Below are 21,035 nucleotides of genomic sequence, written 5' to 3'. Positions count from 1 at the left end.
CCAGGCGCGTGGGCATTTTTGAGCCATTAATATTTATTATTATTATTATTATTTTTGTGCGGCAGGGGATAATTTGAAGGCTTTTTTTTTTCGGGGGGTACTGAGCTTCCGCGCTCCCGACCGCCTCCCGGTCTCCTCCCCCCTTGAGATACCCTCGACTCCAGCCCTGTTCCCCCTCCTCAGATGGGTTCATTGTGAGCTCCGCACCAGGCTGCGTGGCCGGACGCCTGCAAACTTTGCACAAAAATCCGGCAAGGGGCGGAGGAGGAGGAGAAGGAGGAGGAGGGTGAGGTGGCGGTAGGGTGGGGGAGGGAAGGAGGGGGCCGCAGGGGCCGGGGGCCGGCGGGGGGTTGGGAGGAGGAGGGGGCGGCTTTTTTTTTTTTTTTTTTTGCATAACTCGGCTCGGCCGAGTGGCCTCCGGACTCCCCGCGCCGCTGGGACCGCCGCTTGGACCGGGAGCCCCCGACTGCCGCATTGCAACAGGCAGGGCCCCGGCGCGCCCCCCGGGCCTCCCCCCGCCTTCGAGCGGCCTCGGCCGGCCCGGGCCGCCCCCCCAGGGGAGGCCGCCCCGGACCTGCGGTCCGCTCCCCACAGCCGCCAACCGGGCTGCAAAAAAAAAAGTTTCCAAGAGACAGGCGGAGGAGAAGGGGGAGAAGGGCTGCCCGGAGCGGCGGGGGGCGGCGGGGGGAGCCGGCTGCGGAGGGCGACGGAGCGCCCGGAGCCCCGGACATGTCCAGGCGGAAGCAGGCGAAGCCGCGCTCGGTGAAAGGTGAGCGAGCGAGGCCCGGCGGAGGCGCGAGCGAGCGAGCGAGGAGGGAGGGAGCGAGGGAGGAGGGACCGGCGAGCGGGCGGGCGGCCGGGGACCCGCGCGAGCGAGCCGAGAGGAGGAGGAGGAGGAGGCGGAGGCGGAGGCGGAGGCGGAGGAGGGGGAGGAGGAAGCCGGGAGCGGGAGGCGGAGGCGGCGGCGGAGGCGGAGGGGGTACGCCGCGGACACCCTCCCCGCCCGGACCCGGCGCCGTCGCCCGCGGGGGACCCAGGCCTGGGGGCGCCGCTAAGGGGCCCTTGTCGCTCCCTCCGTGCGGGTTCCGGGCCCGTGTGGCCAATCAAGGGGTGCGGGCCCGACTTGGCGGGGATTGCGAATCTCGGCGGCGGCGGCGGCGGGCGGGCGGCAGGAGGAAGGAAGAGGTGGCGAGGACGGGCGCCCGGCAGGCCGACAGCTCCGAGGCCGCCCTTGCTGGCCCCGGGCCTCGCTGGCTCTCTTTGGCCCCTGTCTAGTCGCCCGAGGACGCGGGGAGCGGCGGGCGCTGCCCGCGAGCGCCCCAGGCGCCGCGCCCTAGCCCCGGCTGCCAGGCGCCCCCTCCCGCCCCCTGCCCAGGCCTTCTCCAGGCCCGGGCCCCTGCACTTCCTGCCTCCTCCACCGAGGCCCACCGGGCAGGGAGCCTCCTCCAGTAGTTCATTGTCTGTGCTGCGCCGGCGGGACGCGAGTCCTCAGGGGAGCGCAGCGGCCACGGTGCGCGGCTCTCCGCGGAGGGCGTCCCAGATCTGACCCCGGGCACCGGCACCCTCGACACCCAGGCCGGCTTTCTGTGCCGGCTCCCCGGGGTGCGCGCGTTTGTGGGGAGCTGCAAATATATGGATACACACACCCATCCCTTCGTCTCCACGCTTTGCTTCTTAATTCCACCAAAGGCCCCCTGCTTGAGGGGACCCCTGGAGAGTAGAGGCCCAGGGGAAAGGCCGCGCGCCTGCAGCGGAGCCCCTCCCCTGGCCTCCTCTCCCCGCGGCTGGCCTTTCCAGGCCTTGCCTGCTGCTTTGTCCCGATTCCAGCCCCTCGGTTGGGTGCCCGGGCGCCTGGCTGTGAGATGGGAGATGATCGAGGAGGGAGAGAACGATGAGCGCAGCTAAGTCTACGGAGCCAAAAGCCCCCAGGCCCTTGTCTTCTCCCAGCTCCCCTGATGACCTCTGGCCTGAGCCCAGTTCTGCTCTGAAAAGTTCATTTCCTGGAGGCCTGCGCGGGAAGGCGCTGGGGCCCCGCTCCCTTCCTGCCAACCTTGCGCCTGGCTGGAATGGCTGGAACTGAATCTGGCAAGGAGGATCTTGAGACACCCGTCAGTTCTGTCCTCCTAAAGTCCCCGGAGGGACTGCCCCCGGCCCAGCAGAGACCCTCCCCGTCATATTAGAAGGAGACCAACTGAATCCAAACGGAGCGCCCGACCCGTTCCTACTCCTCCTTTTCCCTGAGAGAAGTTGGTCTTGTTCCCCTCACCCTGGCTGGTCTCCCAACCCGGGACGGCCTGGCCTGCTCCACAGAACTGGGGGGTTCAGAGGGTGTTCTGATTGGGGGACAGGGAAACCAGAAGAGAGACTCCAAGAAGAGGACGGGAAAGAAGGGTGGATATTTCTCTTTTGCTGATGGAAGGGCTGTACGGCTTGAAATAATACTGGATTTCTTTTCTCTTTCCCTGGCTCACTGCTCACTCCTTCAGGAGCCACTTAAGAGGCGACCCAGAAGAAAATGTGGAATTGGAATTTCTGGTTGGAAAAACAGTTTTATTTAACTCAGGCAGTTGATTTTGAGTTAAACCTAAGTATAGAAGCCGATTTTTCCGTCAAGATGCAAAGCTTGCTTACCTAGATTTCCAATCAATTTCTCCAAACCTCCTTATGTTAGAAGGTGAGACCCAGAAAGCAAAGGGAGAGCAGTTTGCAGTGAACAGATGGGTGGGTGTTTCAGAGTTGCTTGAACCGAGTTCTAAAACCACTCTGTGGATCTCTGAGAAAGACTCAAGAATTGGTCTTCAGCCTTTCATGAAATGAGCCTTGAAATGATTTTTAGTGAGTGCCTCTCTCAAATGTATATGTGTGTATGTGTAGCAGACGGTTCAAGCAGGTTGATAGGAGAAAGACAGCAAGGTGAACAGGAGACCAGTGGAAGCATTTTGAGACTGGGTGTTGTAAATATCAGCCACATAGAGCCGTTCTGTCTGCGGAGTCGGAGACCCCCTGATTCTTCCCGTGGCTTTTTGCATTTCCCAAAAGCAGCTACAACCCCTGTCTCTCACCATTTTACCTTTTATTCAGTTTACTGGGGTGAAGAGGGTGGAGATGTGGCCACTTATCAAGGGAGGAATTAAGAGAGAAGATAATTTGGATAGATAAGAGTTTCCAGCAGGTGAGGAATTTATTGCTTTTCAAGAACTGCCCCCCCTTCTCTCAAGCAATATTCAAAAGTGTGTGCTTGAGTGTGGACAGCTCCACACCAAGTGTTTGAAACGATAAGGTCTTCACCTTTAAAGATGCTTGAAAGTGCTTCTTAAGCAACAGCGGTGTCTTTTACATTTTATTTTATTTTATTTTGCCTCCACTCCTGTGTGTCAGGGCTAATGTAGAGGCTTTGTGGACTTCCCCAGCCCGGAGCATTCTGCTGTGAAAGTCACTTGACTGTAATTTGTAATTGATCTCGGAAATGTGAAAGCCCATAGCAGGAAGGAAAGACAGAAATACAACAATTTCGAATGGATGCTCAGAAAGTGTGATTTGAAAGCACAGGCATTGCTGCTTTGAAAATAAAACTGGCCTCTGGGGGCCGGGGTGGTCTCACTTCCCACTCACGGACACAACATCTCTTCTGGAGTGGGGTCACTTGTCCCCGCAGTGTGTTTGTCCTTTGGAAAACCCAGCTCACAGGGAGGACACCTAGTAAATAGGGAAGGGGGTCGGGGCAGTAGGGCAGGGGGGAGAATAGCCTCATTGGTTTTCAAAAGCCTTGTAATTTTATTAAAAAACAAAACAAAACAAAAAAACCCTAAAGCCAAAAAAACAAAAAAACACTAAACCCTAAAGTGTTATAAAAGTCACATTTTTCTGACCGATTTTCCCTGCATACACCTTTCTCCCCTTTTTTGTTTCCTGGTGGTGTGGTGTGGTGTGGTGGTTGCAGTGATTTGCTCTCTGATAATTTTGGCCTCATTTTGCCGGGCTGTTCTCATCATGCTCACTGATGTTATTTCAGCTGATGATATCAGGTGGTTTGGTTAACGATTACCTCTGCAGTTCTCTCTGTCACTCACCATTAAGAAGGCCTATCCCCTTTCACCCCATGGCTTTCTTAGATCCATGCAACAGCCTCTTCATTTATAGAGAAAATTGATACCTCTTTTCCTTTGCCTTAGCTTAAAGCTTTTGAATAATTTTAATACTGTCAATTTTCTCTGTCTAGCAACTGCCTGTTAATTACAGTTCTTAATATTAATTAGCGCTCAGGCTATGTCCATGCACCCCCCAACCCTAACATCCCAAAGTACCCACAGTGACTTCTCGGCACTCCCTTCCCCTTCTTTGTCTTCCTCTTCTGCCAGCGTGTAGCTCCTCAAAGTCCATCTTATAAATTTGGTGGTCTAGGGACTTGGGAACATTGCGCGTGTTTCCATGGAAATAATTGAGATGTAATAAATAGAGGCATTCTGAGGTTACAGGTTTCTCGATTCAGCTGAGACCACATACAAGTATAAATTGTTGAGATTTGTTTGGCTAAATGTACGTGATCTTGTAGGAAGGGCAAAACAAATCCTTTATAGGGTCTTTAGCTTTCTATGTGGAGTGGGGTAGCTAACATTTAATCCTAATATTTAATCCCCCTCCTCAATTAAGTTATCGATTCCCAGCTTTGGAAGGGCTTGTTTCATTCTAGAAAACATCCTTTATGTCTAGTAATTGCTGTTTAGATTCTTACACCTGTTTCCTTGCAAAAACTTAATAAGCAATAAAATAAGATAACTATGTGCCTCTGGCAGGGGAATCCTGCTAAACGGTTAACCATAAGGTGCCTAGCGTGCATTGATAATGAAAGGTGCAAAATGCCGGTGACTTTACAGTTATAAAGTAATTCAGAAGAAGCAGCCAGCCCTGGCGATGTTGTGGCATGCTACAGTGTGTTAACAGAGGAGGAGGAGGGGGAACCAGGAAGGCAGGAAACTGGAGCACTTGAGTACAGCGTTCCTAGCTGGAGACGAAAGGCTGGGGATCTGGTTCAATCTAATAGAAAGTTGCAATAATTGCTATATCGGTAGCCAACTCTTAAGCTAGTGGCTGTGGAATTCTTCCCCTGATGTAGGATTTAATAGTCTGGCAATTAGATGCATTGATTTCTCTTAACTGTTCATTTGGATGTGTAAATGAAAGGAACCTACCACTGAGGCTGATGGTGCAGACATGCTGCCTGGCTCTTTGAAAAAGGCTGATTTAGGTGGTGGTGGTGGGAGTATATGCTTTTTCAAGGCAGTGTTAGGACCAGTTCCCTCTTCTTTTAAAATTTCTGTCCATTCTGTAGTGAAGTGAACGGCACCTGTTCAAATTCTGTTTAAAAATAAACAACGGTATCCCATTATAGCTGAAAAGTAAAAGCATCCTTTTTTGCTGCAGATGCTGAGAGTGCTGTCCCTGTCTTTGAATGACTGGACTTTGTGGCAGATGGTCTGTAGGGTACCAAAGGGGCAAGACACAGAGCCCTTCGGCTCTGAGTTCCCGACAGCCCTCCTGCAGAGAGAGTTCTTGCTCCCACTCCTCCTCAACAATGGTCTGAGACTTGTGACCACTTAGACCAGTGGCTCTGTCAAGCCTGGACTGGATGTGGGGACAGGGCATCTTGGAAGTTGGAAGGCTGTAAGATGTCAGTGGCTTGGAAAGTGTCTAGGAAATGACCTCTTTGAAACATGAGGCTCTCTAACTTCCTGCTTCTGGACTTGCAGTTTTCTTTAAGTGTCAACAACTTCTGACATGCAGGCATCTGAAACTGTCTTGAAAGTAAGCAGGCAGAGGATGGCTGGATTTCCTGATGGGCCCATCGTTTTTGTCAAGGTGGTGGGTGGGTTTTAGTTCACTCTTTGTTTGACGTAGGTTAGAATGGACTTGCCTTTCCTGGCCACTGGTTGAAGTAAAGCCCAGCCTTGTCCACGGTACGCTGGTGTTTGCAAAGAGTATTATCTTTATGTCTTGAAAACATTTGCAGAAGATATTAGGGTTCCTTCATATCTGTGAGTCGAGGGCGATTACGGTAGAATACCTTGAAAACTGTTAGTGGGGTCCCCATTATTTGAGTAGCCAGGAATACCCCGATACACTGTGGTTGGAGAATTGGACAATTTCTGCAAATTCCCATCAGCTTGCAAGGGCATCTTGTGCATGGCCACGTTAGTGGGTAATCAGAGAAGTTTCTCACCCAAAGTGGATGAATTGAGGCTGGATTGGTTACCTCCCGCTTGAAGTTTTTGGGGCTGGCTGTCAGCTCCCTCAGCCTACTGTGGGAGAGGCAAGGTGAAGTGAGTGAGGAAATGCTAATGGAAACTTTTGATTCATAGCTTACCTGCCAGGATCGGTGGCAGCCAACGATTGGGGTTGTACACTCAGTAAATAAAAATACTTTACTGCTTTCAAGGAGCGCCAATTAGCTGATTGCTCCATGTGGCTGTCTTTAAGGAGAATGCTGTTTTACCTATCTGCTTGTACAAAGGTTTGATTTTTAATGTCTTGTGAAAAGGATTCTCTTTGTCTTGATTGATGTCAGGAATAAAAGCATGATGGTAATATCCCTTTGAAAGCTATTGTATTGTCAGCCCTGGCTGACAGCGGGACGGCCTCCCAGCGTTATAGATTGGTGCTGTGAAAACACTGACATTTTCTTTGTTACGTTGCTGTTGTTCTACTTGCAAAGTCAATTACACAATGTCGGAGCTCAGTTACCAAGTTGACTTTGGAAGTAACAATGTCTTTCATTCTCTTTTTAAAGATATAATTTCCCTTTGTTGTTGTGGTTGTTGTTTTGTTTTCTTTCTTTCTTTTTTAACCTGCCTCCCTCTGTTTACCTCCCCTACCTCTTGCCTCACCCCCCTCAAGAGTCTGAACATCTTAGCTAGGCAAACACACTCTGGTTTCAATTGTGACAAGTCAAATTCAAAGGCGGCCACATCGTTATCTCTGAATTCTTCAACTCATTCACATTTCAGTGGCTTCTTATTGATATAGTGACTAAAGCAGCCAAGATACATAAAAACCCATCAAATGAGATTACAGTGTTGATAATCTCTTATCAAGTGGGTTGTTCTCTGGATTTGGGGTCATTGAGGTTGGCAAATTCAGAGTTTTCTTTCTTTCTTTTTTTTTCTGGAGACTACAACTCGGGCTGAACCAGGTTCTGGGTCGATGGGACCCCAGCAAACAGTTTTTTCTTACAGAAGATTAATAGGCATTTGTATCTCAGAGGCTGGAGCCATTGAGTTCTGGATTTGGGATCCTGAATGACGTCATATAGAAGGGTAGAAGGGGTCTCATAAGAAAACCATGTCATCTGTCCTCCATTGCAGACGGCAAACTCCAATCATAAGGCGATCCTATCAGGTGATCCATCCCAGTGTGCCTGGTAAGGACTCAGGAGTGATTTGCATTCCCGTCTAAGTGTGCAAAATCTTGCTACTGAACAGGAGGAGAAAACCTTGAAAAATATTCAAAGCCGAACATAGTTAAGGTGGATATTTTTTAGATGCCTGCCCTCTATCTTCTGTCCCTCCCCACCTTCCCCAGAAAGAGGAAACCTTAATTCCTTAGTTCTCTAAACCCGGTCGTCCAAGAAGCAGTGACCTTCCAGCTGCGGGTTGTTGGAGCATCCTCCTGCCTGACACACCGCGGTGTGAGGGCTGCCCTGCTGCCACTGCCTCCAGATGACAGGGATCCATCAGGAAACTCCGTCCGAGACACTAATTGTGGGCCCCCGAAGTTATTATTATGAACCACCAGACAAGAGCCTGTATTCGCCAGCAATTTGTCAGGACTAATTTTGTTTTTCTCCAATAATTGAAAATTAATGTCTTGAAGTGAAAGCAGATGTTCATGTCATCTTCTGAATTGGGATATAAAATGGGGCTCTGTGGATGTGCTAATTTAACAGCAATTTCCCTCTCCTAGATAATGGGGGTGCTGGGGCTGACGTCACCTTCGGAGCAAAGACTAGGAGCAGGGAGAGAGAGAGGCCTGGGCTATGCTTGTGCTTCTCGAGGGTTCATTTTGGAGGGGGAACAGATACAGAAAAAGATTTGCTTGTGCTATGAAACTTGGAGAACTCACTGTTTTGAATATTCATTTGCAGAAGAAATATTTATTGAAGTAATCCAGGGCATTATGCTGGGGAGCCTTCATTTGGGGAGAGGGCGGCTTCATACAGTTGAGTGGATCCCCAGCTGTCATGCCTATCACCATCACCTACAATAAAGCTGGTTAAATTGCATGTTCCTGGGCCCAGGTCCTGAAGATGCTCACTTGGCTGGTCTGAGGAGGGGCTCAGATCTCTTCATCCCCCAACTCCTGCTTTTAAACAATTTTGATAAAATATACGTAACTTAAAATTTACCATCTTAACCATTTTTTTTTTTTCCTTTTTTACAGACAGGATCTTGCTCTGTCCCCCAGGCTGGAGTGCAGTGACGTGATCATAGTTCACTGCAGCCTTGAACTCCTGGGCTCAAGCAATCCTCTCACCTCAGCCTCCCGAGTAGCTAGGACTACAGGCATGCACCACCTCACCTGGCTAATTTCTTTATTATTTGTAGAGGTGGGGCTCTGTTGCCCAGGCTGGTCTTGGATGCCAAGCCTCAGGGAATCCTCCTGCCTCGGCCTCCCAAAGTGCTGGGATTACAGGCATGAGGCACATTGCATGGCCCATCTTAACCATTTCTCAGGGGCATTAAGTACATACACATTGTTGTTGGGCTGTCACCACCATGAACTTTCCATTTATAGTTGGCACCCAAGTGATGGTGGGTTAGGGATCTGCAGCCCACCACCCCAGAGGAGGTCATCCAGGCCAGCCTCCCATTTCCAGGGTAAGCATGAGAAACAGAGGCTTAGAAGATGAGGCCGTTCTCTCGGCAGGGGGTGGAGGGGTTTCTTTGCCTTGTTCTAGTGTGAGAGGTGAGATTGGATTGTCCAAGGCTAGGGCAGGGCATAAGACTAGGGTTCTGTCAGGGCTGGTGGGGCTGGGGGCAAGGGCAGCTGGGGTGCTAAGGACTTGCTGAGTGATCTGATGACCGTTATTAGGATTAGAACATTTGTTCTGTCTCCTTGCAGGGACAGCATTCTTTTGAGACTGTGCCTGGTGGGTTGCGAGCTTGCCCAGTGGCCCTGGCAGATCCCTTGTCGCCCCTATGCCTGTCTGCCAGGACTCAGCTCCCTTGGCCTACCCAGTCCTGCACACTTAGGCTGGTTTGTCTATGACAAGGAGAGAGAGGAACGGCTGTTTTGTCCACTTGATTGCCTTGCTTTCTAGACCATCTTGGGCCCACAGGTCTAGGTTTTGCAAACTCTTCACTGCCTCCCTCCTTGGAGGTGCTCGGGAAACTTTCTCCCCCTGTTTTCTCTGTAATTGAAATTTGCCCTTTCGTTACCTGGGCATGAATTATTTTTTGCAGTGTTGTCATTCCCTATCCTGCTGTGAGGTTTATCTCTTCTGTGATCCTAATTAAATAAAACATACTGTTCACCTAACTCTGTTGCACTGAATTTTACCTGCCTGAAGGCAGAGTGATGACCATCTGGGCTTAGTTAGGGAGTTGGGCATGGCCGGAGAGGGCAACTGGGGTGGTATGACTACCACATTCAGGCTGGAAGACAGGGCGGGGGGACCTCCTTGGCCTGGAGGCTGCAGAACCTTGGAGCCACCAGCAACATACAGTATATTTTTGGTTCCTGAACAAGATATGTGGCTTTGTCCCTTGCCCCCATGGCTGCAGTTTTGAACTTTGAGAGAGGAGAGACAGTTATCAGCTCCTGAGGGTCCCCAGGGAGGGGAAGAGGGAGGGGAAGCAGGTGCCCAGAAGTGGGGAGATGGAAAGAGGAGGCAGGTATCTGTCTGGGGTGAAGGCCACAGAGAGTGCTGGGGTCTCTGGAGAGCAGCAAGCAGTGTGTGGGTTCTCAGTGCCCAGGATAGCCCCTGCAGATGCCCTGTGCCCCTTAGGAAGACACTGGCCAGCCAGGGGGCCAGACACACATGTTGGGAAGATTCACTGTTTTTGCCTTTGAACCTCTCCGAATCCTGAAAAACACAGGTTGAAAAGGAACCTTCATTTATACTTCTTTGGGTGTGTTTCTGGCATCTTTGGTTTCATCTAGCCTGGACGTACACACTTTCACTCTCCGGGAGCTCACTACCTCTGTAGCACATCTGTGCCTTTGTTGTTGTTGTTGTTGTTTTGTTTTTTTGAGACAGAGTCTTGCTCTGTCAGCCAGGCTGGAGTGCAGTGGCACGATCTTGGCTCACTGCAGCCCCTACCTCCCAGGCTCAAGCAATTCCTGCCTCAGCCTCCCAAGTAGCTGGGATTACAGGCGTGTCCCACCACGCCTGGCTAATTTTTATGTTTTTAATAGAGACAGAGTTTCACCATGTTGGCCAGGCTGGTCTCAAACTCCTAACCTCAGGTAATCTGCCTGCCTCGGCCTCATCTGTGCCTTTTTAGCTTGAATTTCACACATGAAGCTGCAGTTTCCTCCCTGTGTTGGTCCTGGTTCTACCTCCTGGGGCCACAGTCCCTCCAGCAGCCCCATGTCCTGCCTTGCTCAGGGGAAGGATCTCATGTATGGGTTGCCAGCTGCCTCCTGGGCTTCCAAGGCCCCATGCTCATTCAGAAATGGCCTTGGCTGGGTGCAGTGGTGGCTTAGGCCTGTAATCCCAATACTTTGAGAAACCGAGGCAGGTGAATCGCTTGAGCTCAGGAGTTTGAGACCAGCCTGGGCAACATGGTGAAACTCTCTCTCTGCAAAAAATTAAAAAAAAATTAGGAGAGTGTGGTGGCAGGAGCCTGTAGTCCCAGCTACTCAGGAGGCTAAGGTGGGAGAATCACCTGAGCCCGGAAGGTTGAGGCTATGGTGAGCCGTGATCGTGCCACTGTGTTCCAGCCTGGGTGACAGAATGAGACCCTTTCTCATTCTGTGTGAAATTTGAAAACAAAAAACCTGGGAGTCGCGGTGACAGACCTGTTGTCCTAGTGCATAAGGAGGCAAGGCTACGCATTCGAAGCCAACCTGGGCAACATTAAAAAAAACCTCTCATCCATTTAAAAAAAAAATTGCGGCCGGGAGCGGTGGCTCAAGCCTGTAATCCCAGCACTTTGGGAGGCCGAGACGGGCGGATCACGAGGTCAGGAGATCGAGACCCTCCTGGCTAACATGGTGAAACCCCGTCTCTACTAAAAAAATACAAAAAACTAGCCGGGCAAGGTGGCGGGAGCCTGTAGTCCCAGCTACTCGGGAGGCTGAGGCAGGAGAATGGCGTGAACCCGGGAGGCGGAGCTTGCAGTGAGCTGAGATCCGGCCACTGCACTCCAGCCCGGGCGACAGAGCGAGACTCCGTCTCAAAAAAAAAAAAAAAAATTGCTGGGCGCAGTGGCTCACACCTGTAATCCCAGCACTTCGGGAGGCTGAGGCGGGCAGATCACTTGAGGTCAGGAGTTCGAGACCAGCCTGGCCAACATGGTGAAACCCTGTCTCTACTAAAAATAAAAAAAATTAGCTGGACGTGGTGGTGTGTGCCTGTAATCTCAGTTACCCGGGAGGCTGAGGCAGGAGAATCGCTGGAACCCACTGCACTTCAGCCTGGGTGACAGAGTAAGACTCCGTCTCAAAACAAAAACAAAAACAAACAAAAAAACCCAAAACGCGCACACACACACACACACACACACACACACACACAGAGCCAATCTGGCCTCAACCTTCTGTCTAAAAGACGTCTTTTTTTTTTTGAGATGGAATTTCGCTCTTGTTGCCCAGGCTGGAGTGCAATGGCACGATCTCTGCTCACTGCAACCTCCGCTTCCCGGGTTCAAACGATTCTCCTGCCTCAGCCTCATGAGTAGCTGGGATTACAGGCATGCGCCACCACACGCGGCTAATTTCGTATTTTTAGTAGGGACAGGGTTTCTCCGTTTGACCAGGCTGGACTTCATCTCCCGACCTCAGGTGATACGCCCTTCTTGGCCTCCCAGAGTGCCGGGATTACAGGTGTGAGCCACAGGGCCTCGCCAAGATTTCTTAAATGAACAAGTAAATGTGTGAATTATTGAGGGAATAAATATGAATGGGGAACAAGTGAACAAATGAATGAGTGACTAGTGAGTAAATGACTCAATGATGAGTAAATAGATTAATAAGTGAATGAGTGGATGAGTGAGTGGGTGAACTGAGGGAGCACAGGCCTTCGCAGGACTTGGGTTCACCATGGGCGTCAGTCTTTGTGGGCTCCTCCTGCTGCCCCAGCCTCTGTTCCTGATGAGGAAGTGGAAGCTGCAGGACACTGGGCTGGGAGAGGCTGGTGCCCGTTCTCCTTCATACTTAGGGTACATTGTGCTGTGAGATTGCAGCTGCTGTTTATCGACGGCTTTATGTCATGGATTATGCTGGGCTTGTAAAACATAAAAGCAATGTGAGATTTTTGTACTACTTTAATTTTAATAATTTATTTTCTTAAAGTTTGGATCTTGCTCTGCTACCCAGGGTGGAGTGCATTGATGTTATCATAGCTCACTGCCACCTCAAACTCCTGGGCTCAAGCTATCCTTCCTTAGCCTCCTGAGTAGCTGGGACTATAGGTGCAAGTCACCATGCCCGCCTCTTTTTCTTTTTCTTTCTTTCTTTTCTTTTCTTTTTTTTTTTTTTAAGAGATGGAGTTCTCCATGTGTTGCTCAGCCTGGCCTCAAACGATTCTCCCACCTCGGGCTCTCGGAATGTTGAGATTACAGGCATAAGCCTCTGCGCCTGGCCTTAATTTTAAATAAGACAGAATGTTCAGCTCAATAACCTTGCCATCCTGCCCGTGACCCTCATCCTGCTACATCATTGCCGTGGCTCAGAATAGACACATTTGACCAGCTCGATCCTGGCCAGGGATCAGCCACTATTAAGTGGCCTTGGGACCCTCTTCATCCTTCCGCGGGGAGGGGGGGTGTCGGCCCTAGGAACAGCACTAGGAGTGAGGGGTGGGGCCAGCTAAGTGGTCGGGAGGGGGAAAATGGGATGTGTTGGCAGGGAACCTGCCATCACTCAGAATAGAAAAGAAAGACCCCATTCTCCCTGAAGGTCTGAGTCAAGATTCCTTCATTTCTCTCCTTGGGGAGGAGAGTGGGTTGGAGGAAATATACTCTCTGATTTTGGGCAAGACAGTTCCTTCTATGGGCCTCAGTTTCCCTTTCTATGAAATAAGAACTAGTAGGGTTAGCTACATGAGTTAAGTTTCCAATCTTGGTTAGTTGCACATCGGTATCATCCTAGGCACTTAAAAAACAACATTACCTAGGCTCTACCATAGATGAACTAATCCAGAATCTCTGAGGATGGGAGTAATTGGAATGTGCAGCCAGGGTTAGGAACCATTAGTCTAGGAGACAGCACCTAGAGTATATAAATCTGTTCCATGTTAACAGCCATAAGGAGGTCTACAGAATAGTTGCACCAGACTTATTTACAGTCTTCCATTGGTGAACATTTAGTTGCTTCCAGTTTTTTGCTGTTTTAAACGATGATGCAGGGAGTATCCTCATTTATAAACCTTTGTGTTCTCATTTGAGTTTTTCTTTGGCTGGATTCCTAGAAGTGAAATTGTTGGGTCAAAGGGTATTCACTCGAAAAATTTGATAAATATTTCCAAATTGCCTTCCACAAAGTCTGTACCAATTTACCCTTCAATAATAGGGCATGAATACGTGTTTCTCCTAATCCTTGCCTGTATGTGATGATGTTTTGTTTTTTCTTTTTCCTTTTTTTTTTGAAACGGAGTCTCACTCTGTCGCCAGGCTGGAATGCAATGGCGTGATCTTGCCTCACGGCAACCTCCGCCTCCCAGGTTCAAGCGATTCTCCTACCTCAGCCTCCCGAGTAGCTGAGACTACAGGCACATGCCAGTACACCTGGCTCATTTTTCATTTTTATTTTTAGTAGAGATAGGGTTTCATCATGTTGACCAGGATGGTCTCGATCTCTTGACCTCGTGATCTGTCTGCCTCGGCCTCCCAGAAGTGCTGGGATTACAGGCATTAGCTACCACGCCCGGTCTTTTTCTCTTTCCTTTTTCTTTTTGGCAATCTGGCAGGCAAAAAATGGCACAGTGTTTAAATTTGCACTTCCCTAATTATAAGTTATGTTGCCTTTTTTTTTTTCCCCCAAGATATGAGGCCTTGCTATGTTGCCTAGGCTGGTCTCAAACTCTTGGGCTCAATTGATCCTTCCACCTTGGCCTCCTAAAATATTGGGATTATAGGTGTGAGGCACCACACCTGGCCTCTTATGTTTATGGTCCTTCCTCTCCTTTCCCTTCCCTTCCCTTCCCTTCCCTTCCCTTCCCTTCCCTTCCCTTCCCTTCCCTTCCCTCCCCTCCCCTCCCCTCCCCTCCCCTCCCCTCTCCTCCCCTCCCTTCCCCTCCCCTTCCCTTCCTCTGTCGTGCAGGCTGGAGTGCAGTGCCACCATCTCGGCTCACTGTGACCTCTGCCTCCCAGGTTCAAGTGATTCTCCTGCCTCAGCTTCCCGAGTAGCTGGGATTACAGGCGCCTGCCACCATGCCCGGCTAATTTATGTATTTTTAGTAGAGGCAGGGTTTCGCTATGTTGGCCAGGCTGGTCTCGAACTACTGACCTCAGGTGATCCGCCCGCCTGGGCTTCCCAAAGTGCTGGGATTGTAGGCGTGAGCCACAGTGCCTGACCATTTTTCTTTCTTCTTCTGAAGGGTCACTGCACTATAGAGCTTGGGGATACGGGCATTTCTTTCCCTTGGTGAGTCCTTTGGTTGTCTGCCCTCCTTCCCTTCCTTTCATATCCATCCTTCCATGTAAATCCTGAGCATCTGACTCAGGTGAGGCTCAGCCTAGGCTCCAAGGAAGATGCAGAGAGAATGCAGAGGAGACCACGTCCTCAGGAAGCCTGGAGGCCAGAGAGGGGAGTAGACCCTAACCACTGGACCAGACAAGGCAGCCTAGGACAGAAATGTAGGCTGAGGGCTGTGGGAGGGGTGAGAGAGTTGGGGGGATTCCCCTTGGTAGGGGAATCAGGTAAAGCCTGGAAGAGGGGGTAGCGTTTTTTATTTGGTCCCTGAGGGATGGAATCACAACACCAAGAGTAGCTAGCCTATAATGGGCACCCCTTATATACAGGCACTGGGCTATGCACGTTACAGGCAGTATCTCATGGAATCCTGACACTCGCTTTTGACTGCTGAGGTGGAGACCTTAGGCTTTCTTTTTTGCCAGTAGTCATAGAGCTTGGAGAATCCTCAGCCGAGGTTTCTTTTCATATAGATGATTAAACTTGCTCAGAGAGGGCAAGCTAGGTGTCCAAGGTCATACAGTGACCTTGTGGCAGAATTGTGCCTGGGGATAGGAGAAGGGGGAGCTGGAGGATCTTGCTGCTGCCACTGTCTTGCCTTCGGAACAACCTAGGACCCCCAAGCTTCTGGAGTTGGGGTGGGGGAAGATTCTGAGCAGACAGATTTGGTCTCCCACCCCTTTTTCCCCACGTCCTTGCCATATTATTGGTAAACCTCAGTTTCTTTTTCTTTGAAATGGACTCTACTCCCAGGAGAGAGGTGAGGAGGAAATCTCAGGTGAGGAAGAGCTTGTTGGTCAGGCTTTAGCCTGTCACTTGCTGGGGCAACCCTGCCCTTTTTAGAGACACTAGGTTTGAAGGGGGCTTTTGGATCTCTCCTCGAATCCATCCTCCCCACCCACCAGAAGACAGTTGCCCTTCTAAAGGGGCTCCCTGACCAGACTCAGGGAAGGGGCTGTGTGGGAGGGCATATGCCCTAGAATAGGTGCGCATGTGTGTGAGTCTGTGTGTGCCTGTGTGTGCACATGCGTGTGCATGCATGACTGTGCGTGTGTCTGAGTCTGTGTGGGTACCTGTTGGGTACATGTGTGTGCATGTGAGTCTGTGTGTACTAGTGTGTGCATGCAGATGCATGCTAGTGTGTGTACATGTGTGCATGAGTGCATATGTGTGTGTGCATGTGTGTGCCTGTGTGAGTGGTCATGTGTGCCAGCTTCCAGAGCAAAGAGACTCTTCAAATTGCTTGCCTGTTTCAGACTCTCAGTACAGGGACAGAGAACATACTAGTGGGTGGTAGACTTTGCTCATGAATTTGCTTTATATCCATTCATTCAGATATTTTTGGAGCATTGTGTTAAACCTGACCCTGTAAAAAGAAAGAAGCAAGTTCTTTCTTTCTAAGATTCAGCTGGCCATGTATAAAGTTGTGGTTGTGAGGGTGGGAAACGAGTTTATATTGGTGTTTCCCAAAATGTATTCCAGAGTTTTGTTGATGTTCCATCACCCAAAAAGAGAAAAATTTTCTGTGGCCAAATGCATTTAGCAAACACTGGATTAAACAGAGTTTTTAAAAAATTGTTTAAACCTTCAGGGCTTCTTGGAGACTTTAAAATGCCAGCATGGGACTCTCAGAGATGTTAATAATTTGTGATTTCCAAACTTATTTGATCACTTTTCATGGAATCCTCTTATCTGGGGCACTTAGGTTTCAAGGCTTTTAGGAGCTGCTATCATTACTTACTGCTCATTTGTTCATTCATTCCTCTCACATGTTTACTGAGTACCAGGCAGTATTCAAGGTGCTGTGGCCACCAGGTGGACAGGTTTATTCTAGTTGAGGGAGGAGCCATCTGCAAGCACATTTCTGTTAAGCAAATTAGGTTCTGGGGCAGGCAGGGAGGCTGTGCAGAGAAGGCCTGTGCACATCACCTGGAGGTGATGCTGGAGCCCAGATGGTGAAGGGGGCTGCTTCATGAGGGGAGCTGGGAGCCTGGAGGTCTTTGTGATTGGTGCTCTGGGAGGCTGGGAGGTTGTGGCAGGTGGGGGTACTTCTCTGAGTCTCTGTCTCCTCACCCTGGGAGGCAGGGGGCTGTCTGGGAAGGTGCAGGCTACAGCTCCAGCCAGCAGGCTTGGTGGGGCCCGGCTCTGTTCTCTCTGGAGGCTTCCCTAGGGCGGTGAGTCAGTTCCCTTGGCTGTGTCTGGGCAGAAGCTGCTTCTGGGTCCCAGTCTTGCCCTGGGGACCTCAGTGTCATGTCCCCCTCCTCCGTCGCAGACATGCAGGCCTCTCAAGGCATAAGTGACCAGGAGTGCTCGGGGGATGGGCTTCCCTGGGCCTGCCTGCTGTGAGCGCCACCCAGCAGAACTCCTGCGAGCGCCACCCAGCAGAACTCCTGCCTGTGCCGGTCACTGCACTGCTCCCTGTGTCTGGCACTGGACCACGTTCCCACTCCCATCTAACAGATGGGCACATGGGGCCAGGAGGCTCCCACAGCCTGTTCCCTCAGAGGCCGGCTCCTCTCCAAGGCATCTAGCCCTTCTCCAAGCCAGGGCTGTGGCCTGAGGCTTGTGGGGTGGGGGCAAGTGTCTGGGTGTGGGGTGCCGAGATTTCCAGGACGGGAGGTGGGATCTGGGCCCTCCAGGGTCCTCCTGGAGTCCGACTGCGGAGTTGCCTTGTAGGATCCGGGTCCTGGAATGAGGGGAGGGGACGGGGAAACCGCGAGGGAGGGGAAGGGGTCAAGGGTCCGAGAGGAGGAAGAAATCCAGGGTGGGGTGGCAGTTGGGGAAGGGGGATGGCTGGGAAGAGGCGGGGAAAAGCAGAGGAGGGGGCCTCGGGGCTCTTCCCGCCCAGCGACCCGAGGGGAGCCCGGCCAACGCTTGGGAACGCGGCCCCTCCCGGGCCCTTGTCTGCCCGGCCCGCGGGGGCGGCCCCGGGACCCCTTTGAGGCGGCGGCCCTGGGAACGCGCTGGGCCGCCCCCCGCGCGGGAGGGCTCCATGGCTTCGGCGCAGTCACTCAGGGCCAGGTTCGGGCACAAAGCGGCCGCGGCGGGGGGCCGGCTGGGAAGGCGCAGGCTGCGCAGCTCGCTCACGCTGCCCGGGTGGGGCCTGGCTTGTTCTGCGCCGCCCGCCCCTCGGAGTCTGGCGCCCTCAGGACTCCGGGTCCCAGGCCCAGTGCTGGGGACGGCGGCGTCGAGCCCACAACTGGTGCGGCCCCTGGGAGGGCTGCCGGCCCGCCAGCCAGATGTGTGCCTCCGGAGCCCTGGGGCACCAGAGCCGCGATCGGCCCTCTGCTTTGGTGTGGAGCTGGGGGAAGGCGGGTGACAGCTGCAGGGCCATCCGCTGGTACATCCTCATACATGTAATGCCACTGAGCGCACTTCCCAAGTACTAAGAACTGTTCTGAGCACGTAACGCTCGTCGATTCATTCAAGGTTCACAGCACCCCTGTGAAATAGGTACATGATGTGAATCCCCATTTTACAGAGGAGGAAACCGAGGCATGGGGAGGTAAAATAAATGGCCCAGTGTCCTACAACTAGGGCAAAATTTGAACGGAGGCACTCCGGCCCCAGACCCGTGCTCAGCCCCTGCAAGGTGCCCAGGCCTGCATGGTGGGCTGGAGGCCTGGCCCTGGGGGTGCAGCTTCCAGTGCATCAGCACGTGTCTCATAAATTACAGGTGAAGATTGGCACACAGATCTGAGTCATGATTCTGGGTTTGCCACTTAAAATTCCTTCTCTGGATGGACCCTTCTTGACTTCATTCATTCACTCACTGGATGAATAGTTCTTAGTTTGTGCTGGGCCAAATGCTAGTGCTGGGTCCCTGCCTTCAGGGAGCTTAAGGCTTAGTAGTGAGACAGACAATTAAGAGTGAGCAGCTCCCAGGATGGTAATTGTTCATTGAGAGACTGCTCTGGCTTATCTGAGTTCAACAAGGTCCTCCCGGGAGGGCACTGCAGAGGAAGTGACGTGACCGCTGGTGCAGGAAGATGAGAGGGAACTGCAGAGGACAGTGGCTAGTCTCCTCTGGCTCTGAATTCATTCACTAGGGCTGCCTTTGCCTGCCTTGGGCCCGCCCCATGTGGGGAAGGAGGGAGAAGAAGAGGCCATAGTCTCTGTCCACGAGGACATGATGGGACAAAATCTGGGGGAGTTTTGAGTGTGACTGGAGGGGCAGGGGCAAGTGCTGGCAGGCTCTCCTGGAAGGTCTGGAGCAGGGATGAAGGAAGAGGCAGGGTCGGGTGCTGGGAGAGATGCCTGGGTTGGGGTGGCATTGCGGGTGGCCTGTTGATGCGTGCACATAGCATGGTGCATGGTTCTTTCTGGGGAGTCCCCAGGGAAAGCCACTGGGGCCTTGTGCTTAAATGACCCCTAAGGTTTGCACAACCTCTGTGCACTGTGTGGTTCCAGAGGCTCTCACAGGCACCTCCAAGTATCCAGGGAGTAGGTTGTGGGGGGCTGGGGAGGGGTTGTCCCACTTCATTTGCCAGTTGAGGAAAGGAGGTTCAGAGACGCACACAGCCTTGCCCTGGCTCACACAGCCGTGTGTAGCAGGACCTGTGTCCAGCTGGCAGGCAGGCTGCTCCTTTCCAGCGTCTCCATATTCCATGGACAGGGACGCTGACCCCCAGGCCCCGCTCTGTACATTACTGGGGTGGGAGGTGGAGGGGATGCTGACGCTCCATCACTGTCACCCCCATCCCTCAGCCTGGCTTTGCACACTGAGCTGCCCCCATCCCCCAGATGTCAAACCAGGCCAGTGAGAAAACAGCTGCTCCCATGTGTCCCAGCATCCATAGTCCACTTTGAATTGGGAATCTGAATGGGCTTTATTTTGAATTTCCTGTATCTGTTGACTCAAAAATACCCATTGCTCAGGCTCTCCTAGGGGAATGTAGAGGCCTGTTCTGGGTTCCCAGCGTCTGAGCTCATTTTCCTACTGGGACGTGTTGGACAAGGTTGGGCCTGGCCCCAGACCTCTCTTTGTATCCTGTCCTGCCTTCCTATTAGTAGGAGAGTTCCAAGCCTGCTCTTGTGGAGAGAGGTTCGGCGGGGGTGAAGGAGCGTCAGGAAGGGATAAGGGCGTTGACGGGGAGTATTTACTGAGGTTATTGTGTGTCCAGGGCTCTCTGAGGACTTCCTGCACGTGTTCTCATGAATCCCCTCCACAGCCCCGTGAGGTTGGTACCGTGATGTTCGCCATCCTGTGGGCGAGGCAGCTTTGAAGGTCAACCTGAGGTCCAAGGTCACGTGTCACAGTGAGGCTGCCCCATGCCTGGTGCCTGCCTGAGTAACTGCCAGGGTCACTGTCTACACACCTGGTGAGCCAGCGCCATGCCGGAATCTTCTCCCAGAGATCCTGGAGGCAGACTGTAAACTCTGAGGCTGACAACACCTGGATCCCCCTGAGACCCGGCTGGTGACCAAGTCTCCCTTCCCCCATGCCAACCCCCTCCTCCACTGGGCCTGCTCCTGAGGCTCACTTGGGAGAGAAGCAGCTTGGACAGGTTAGATGTGGAGGATGTCCCAGGCAAAGTCCTGGGACATTTGAGACAGGTGGTGGGCAGGGCTGTACTTGCTTCCTGGTTTTTGGGGACTGCATACCCAGCAAGGTCCAAGGTCGGGCACAGCTAGGCCAGCCCCTTTCTTCTGCTAGGTGTGAGGTGGGAGGTGTTTGCTGCATTTAGGGTATTTAGGCTGGGGAGTCCTCCTTTCTACTGTGTTTTCACCACAAGGCCCTAGGAGTCCAGTTGGCTCAGCTAGGAATCTTAGCTGTGGTTGTCGGGGTAGGTGGCCTTGCTGAGGGTTTCAAAACCAGGCCCTGTCCTCTGGGCCTCTCTCTGTCTCCACCCAAACTGCTCCTTGGGCCCAGGACCTGGCCTAGAAGCCTGCCTCTTCTTCCCATCAGCATTTTCCCTGGGGCTTGAGTTGGAACCTGTGGGTGTGTGCCCCTCCTGGGCCTCATTTTCCCGGCTGCCTGTCAACTGGCACTAACACCCGGGAGCAGCAGCTCTTCTTTCCCTCCCCGCTGAAACCTCACTCCCAGGCCCTGGACTCTCTGCATCCTCTGCCCTCCACCACCTCCTATGCAGGCTTCCTGGAACCTGGGGACCCTGGAGGTTTCTGGACCATATCGAGTTGCTTGGGTGGTTGCTTCCCTTTTTTTTGGGCCATGCCGGGTGGGG

General features: G+C 52.2%; 1 protein-coding gene across 1 annotated transcript in view; it reads left to right on the top strand.

Annotated features, from left to right (window-relative positions):
* The first annotated feature begins 377 nt into the window (after window positions 1-377).
* ZNF423 (zinc finger protein 423) overlaps window positions 378-21,035 on the top strand; it is a 368,561-nt gene continuing 347,903 nt past the window's right edge. Inside the window, exon 1 of the mRNA XM_033218340.1 lies at window positions 378-769. Within this exon, the coding sequence (XP_033074231.1) occupies window positions 730-769 (40 nt within the window). The 5' untranslated portion in view covers window positions 378-729. The remainder of the gene's footprint in view (window positions 770-21,035) is intronic.

Source organism: Trachypithecus francoisi, unplaced genomic scaffold, assembly GCF_009764315.1.
Source record: "Trachypithecus francoisi isolate TF-2019V2 unplaced genomic scaffold, Tfra_2.0 Lachesis_group10, whole genome shotgun sequence".
Lineage (NCBI taxonomy): Eukaryota > Metazoa > Chordata > Mammalia > Primates > Cercopithecidae > Trachypithecus > Trachypithecus francoisi.
Note: the sequence above shows the minus strand (reverse complement) of the source record. Positions and strands in the feature narration are given on the sequence as shown.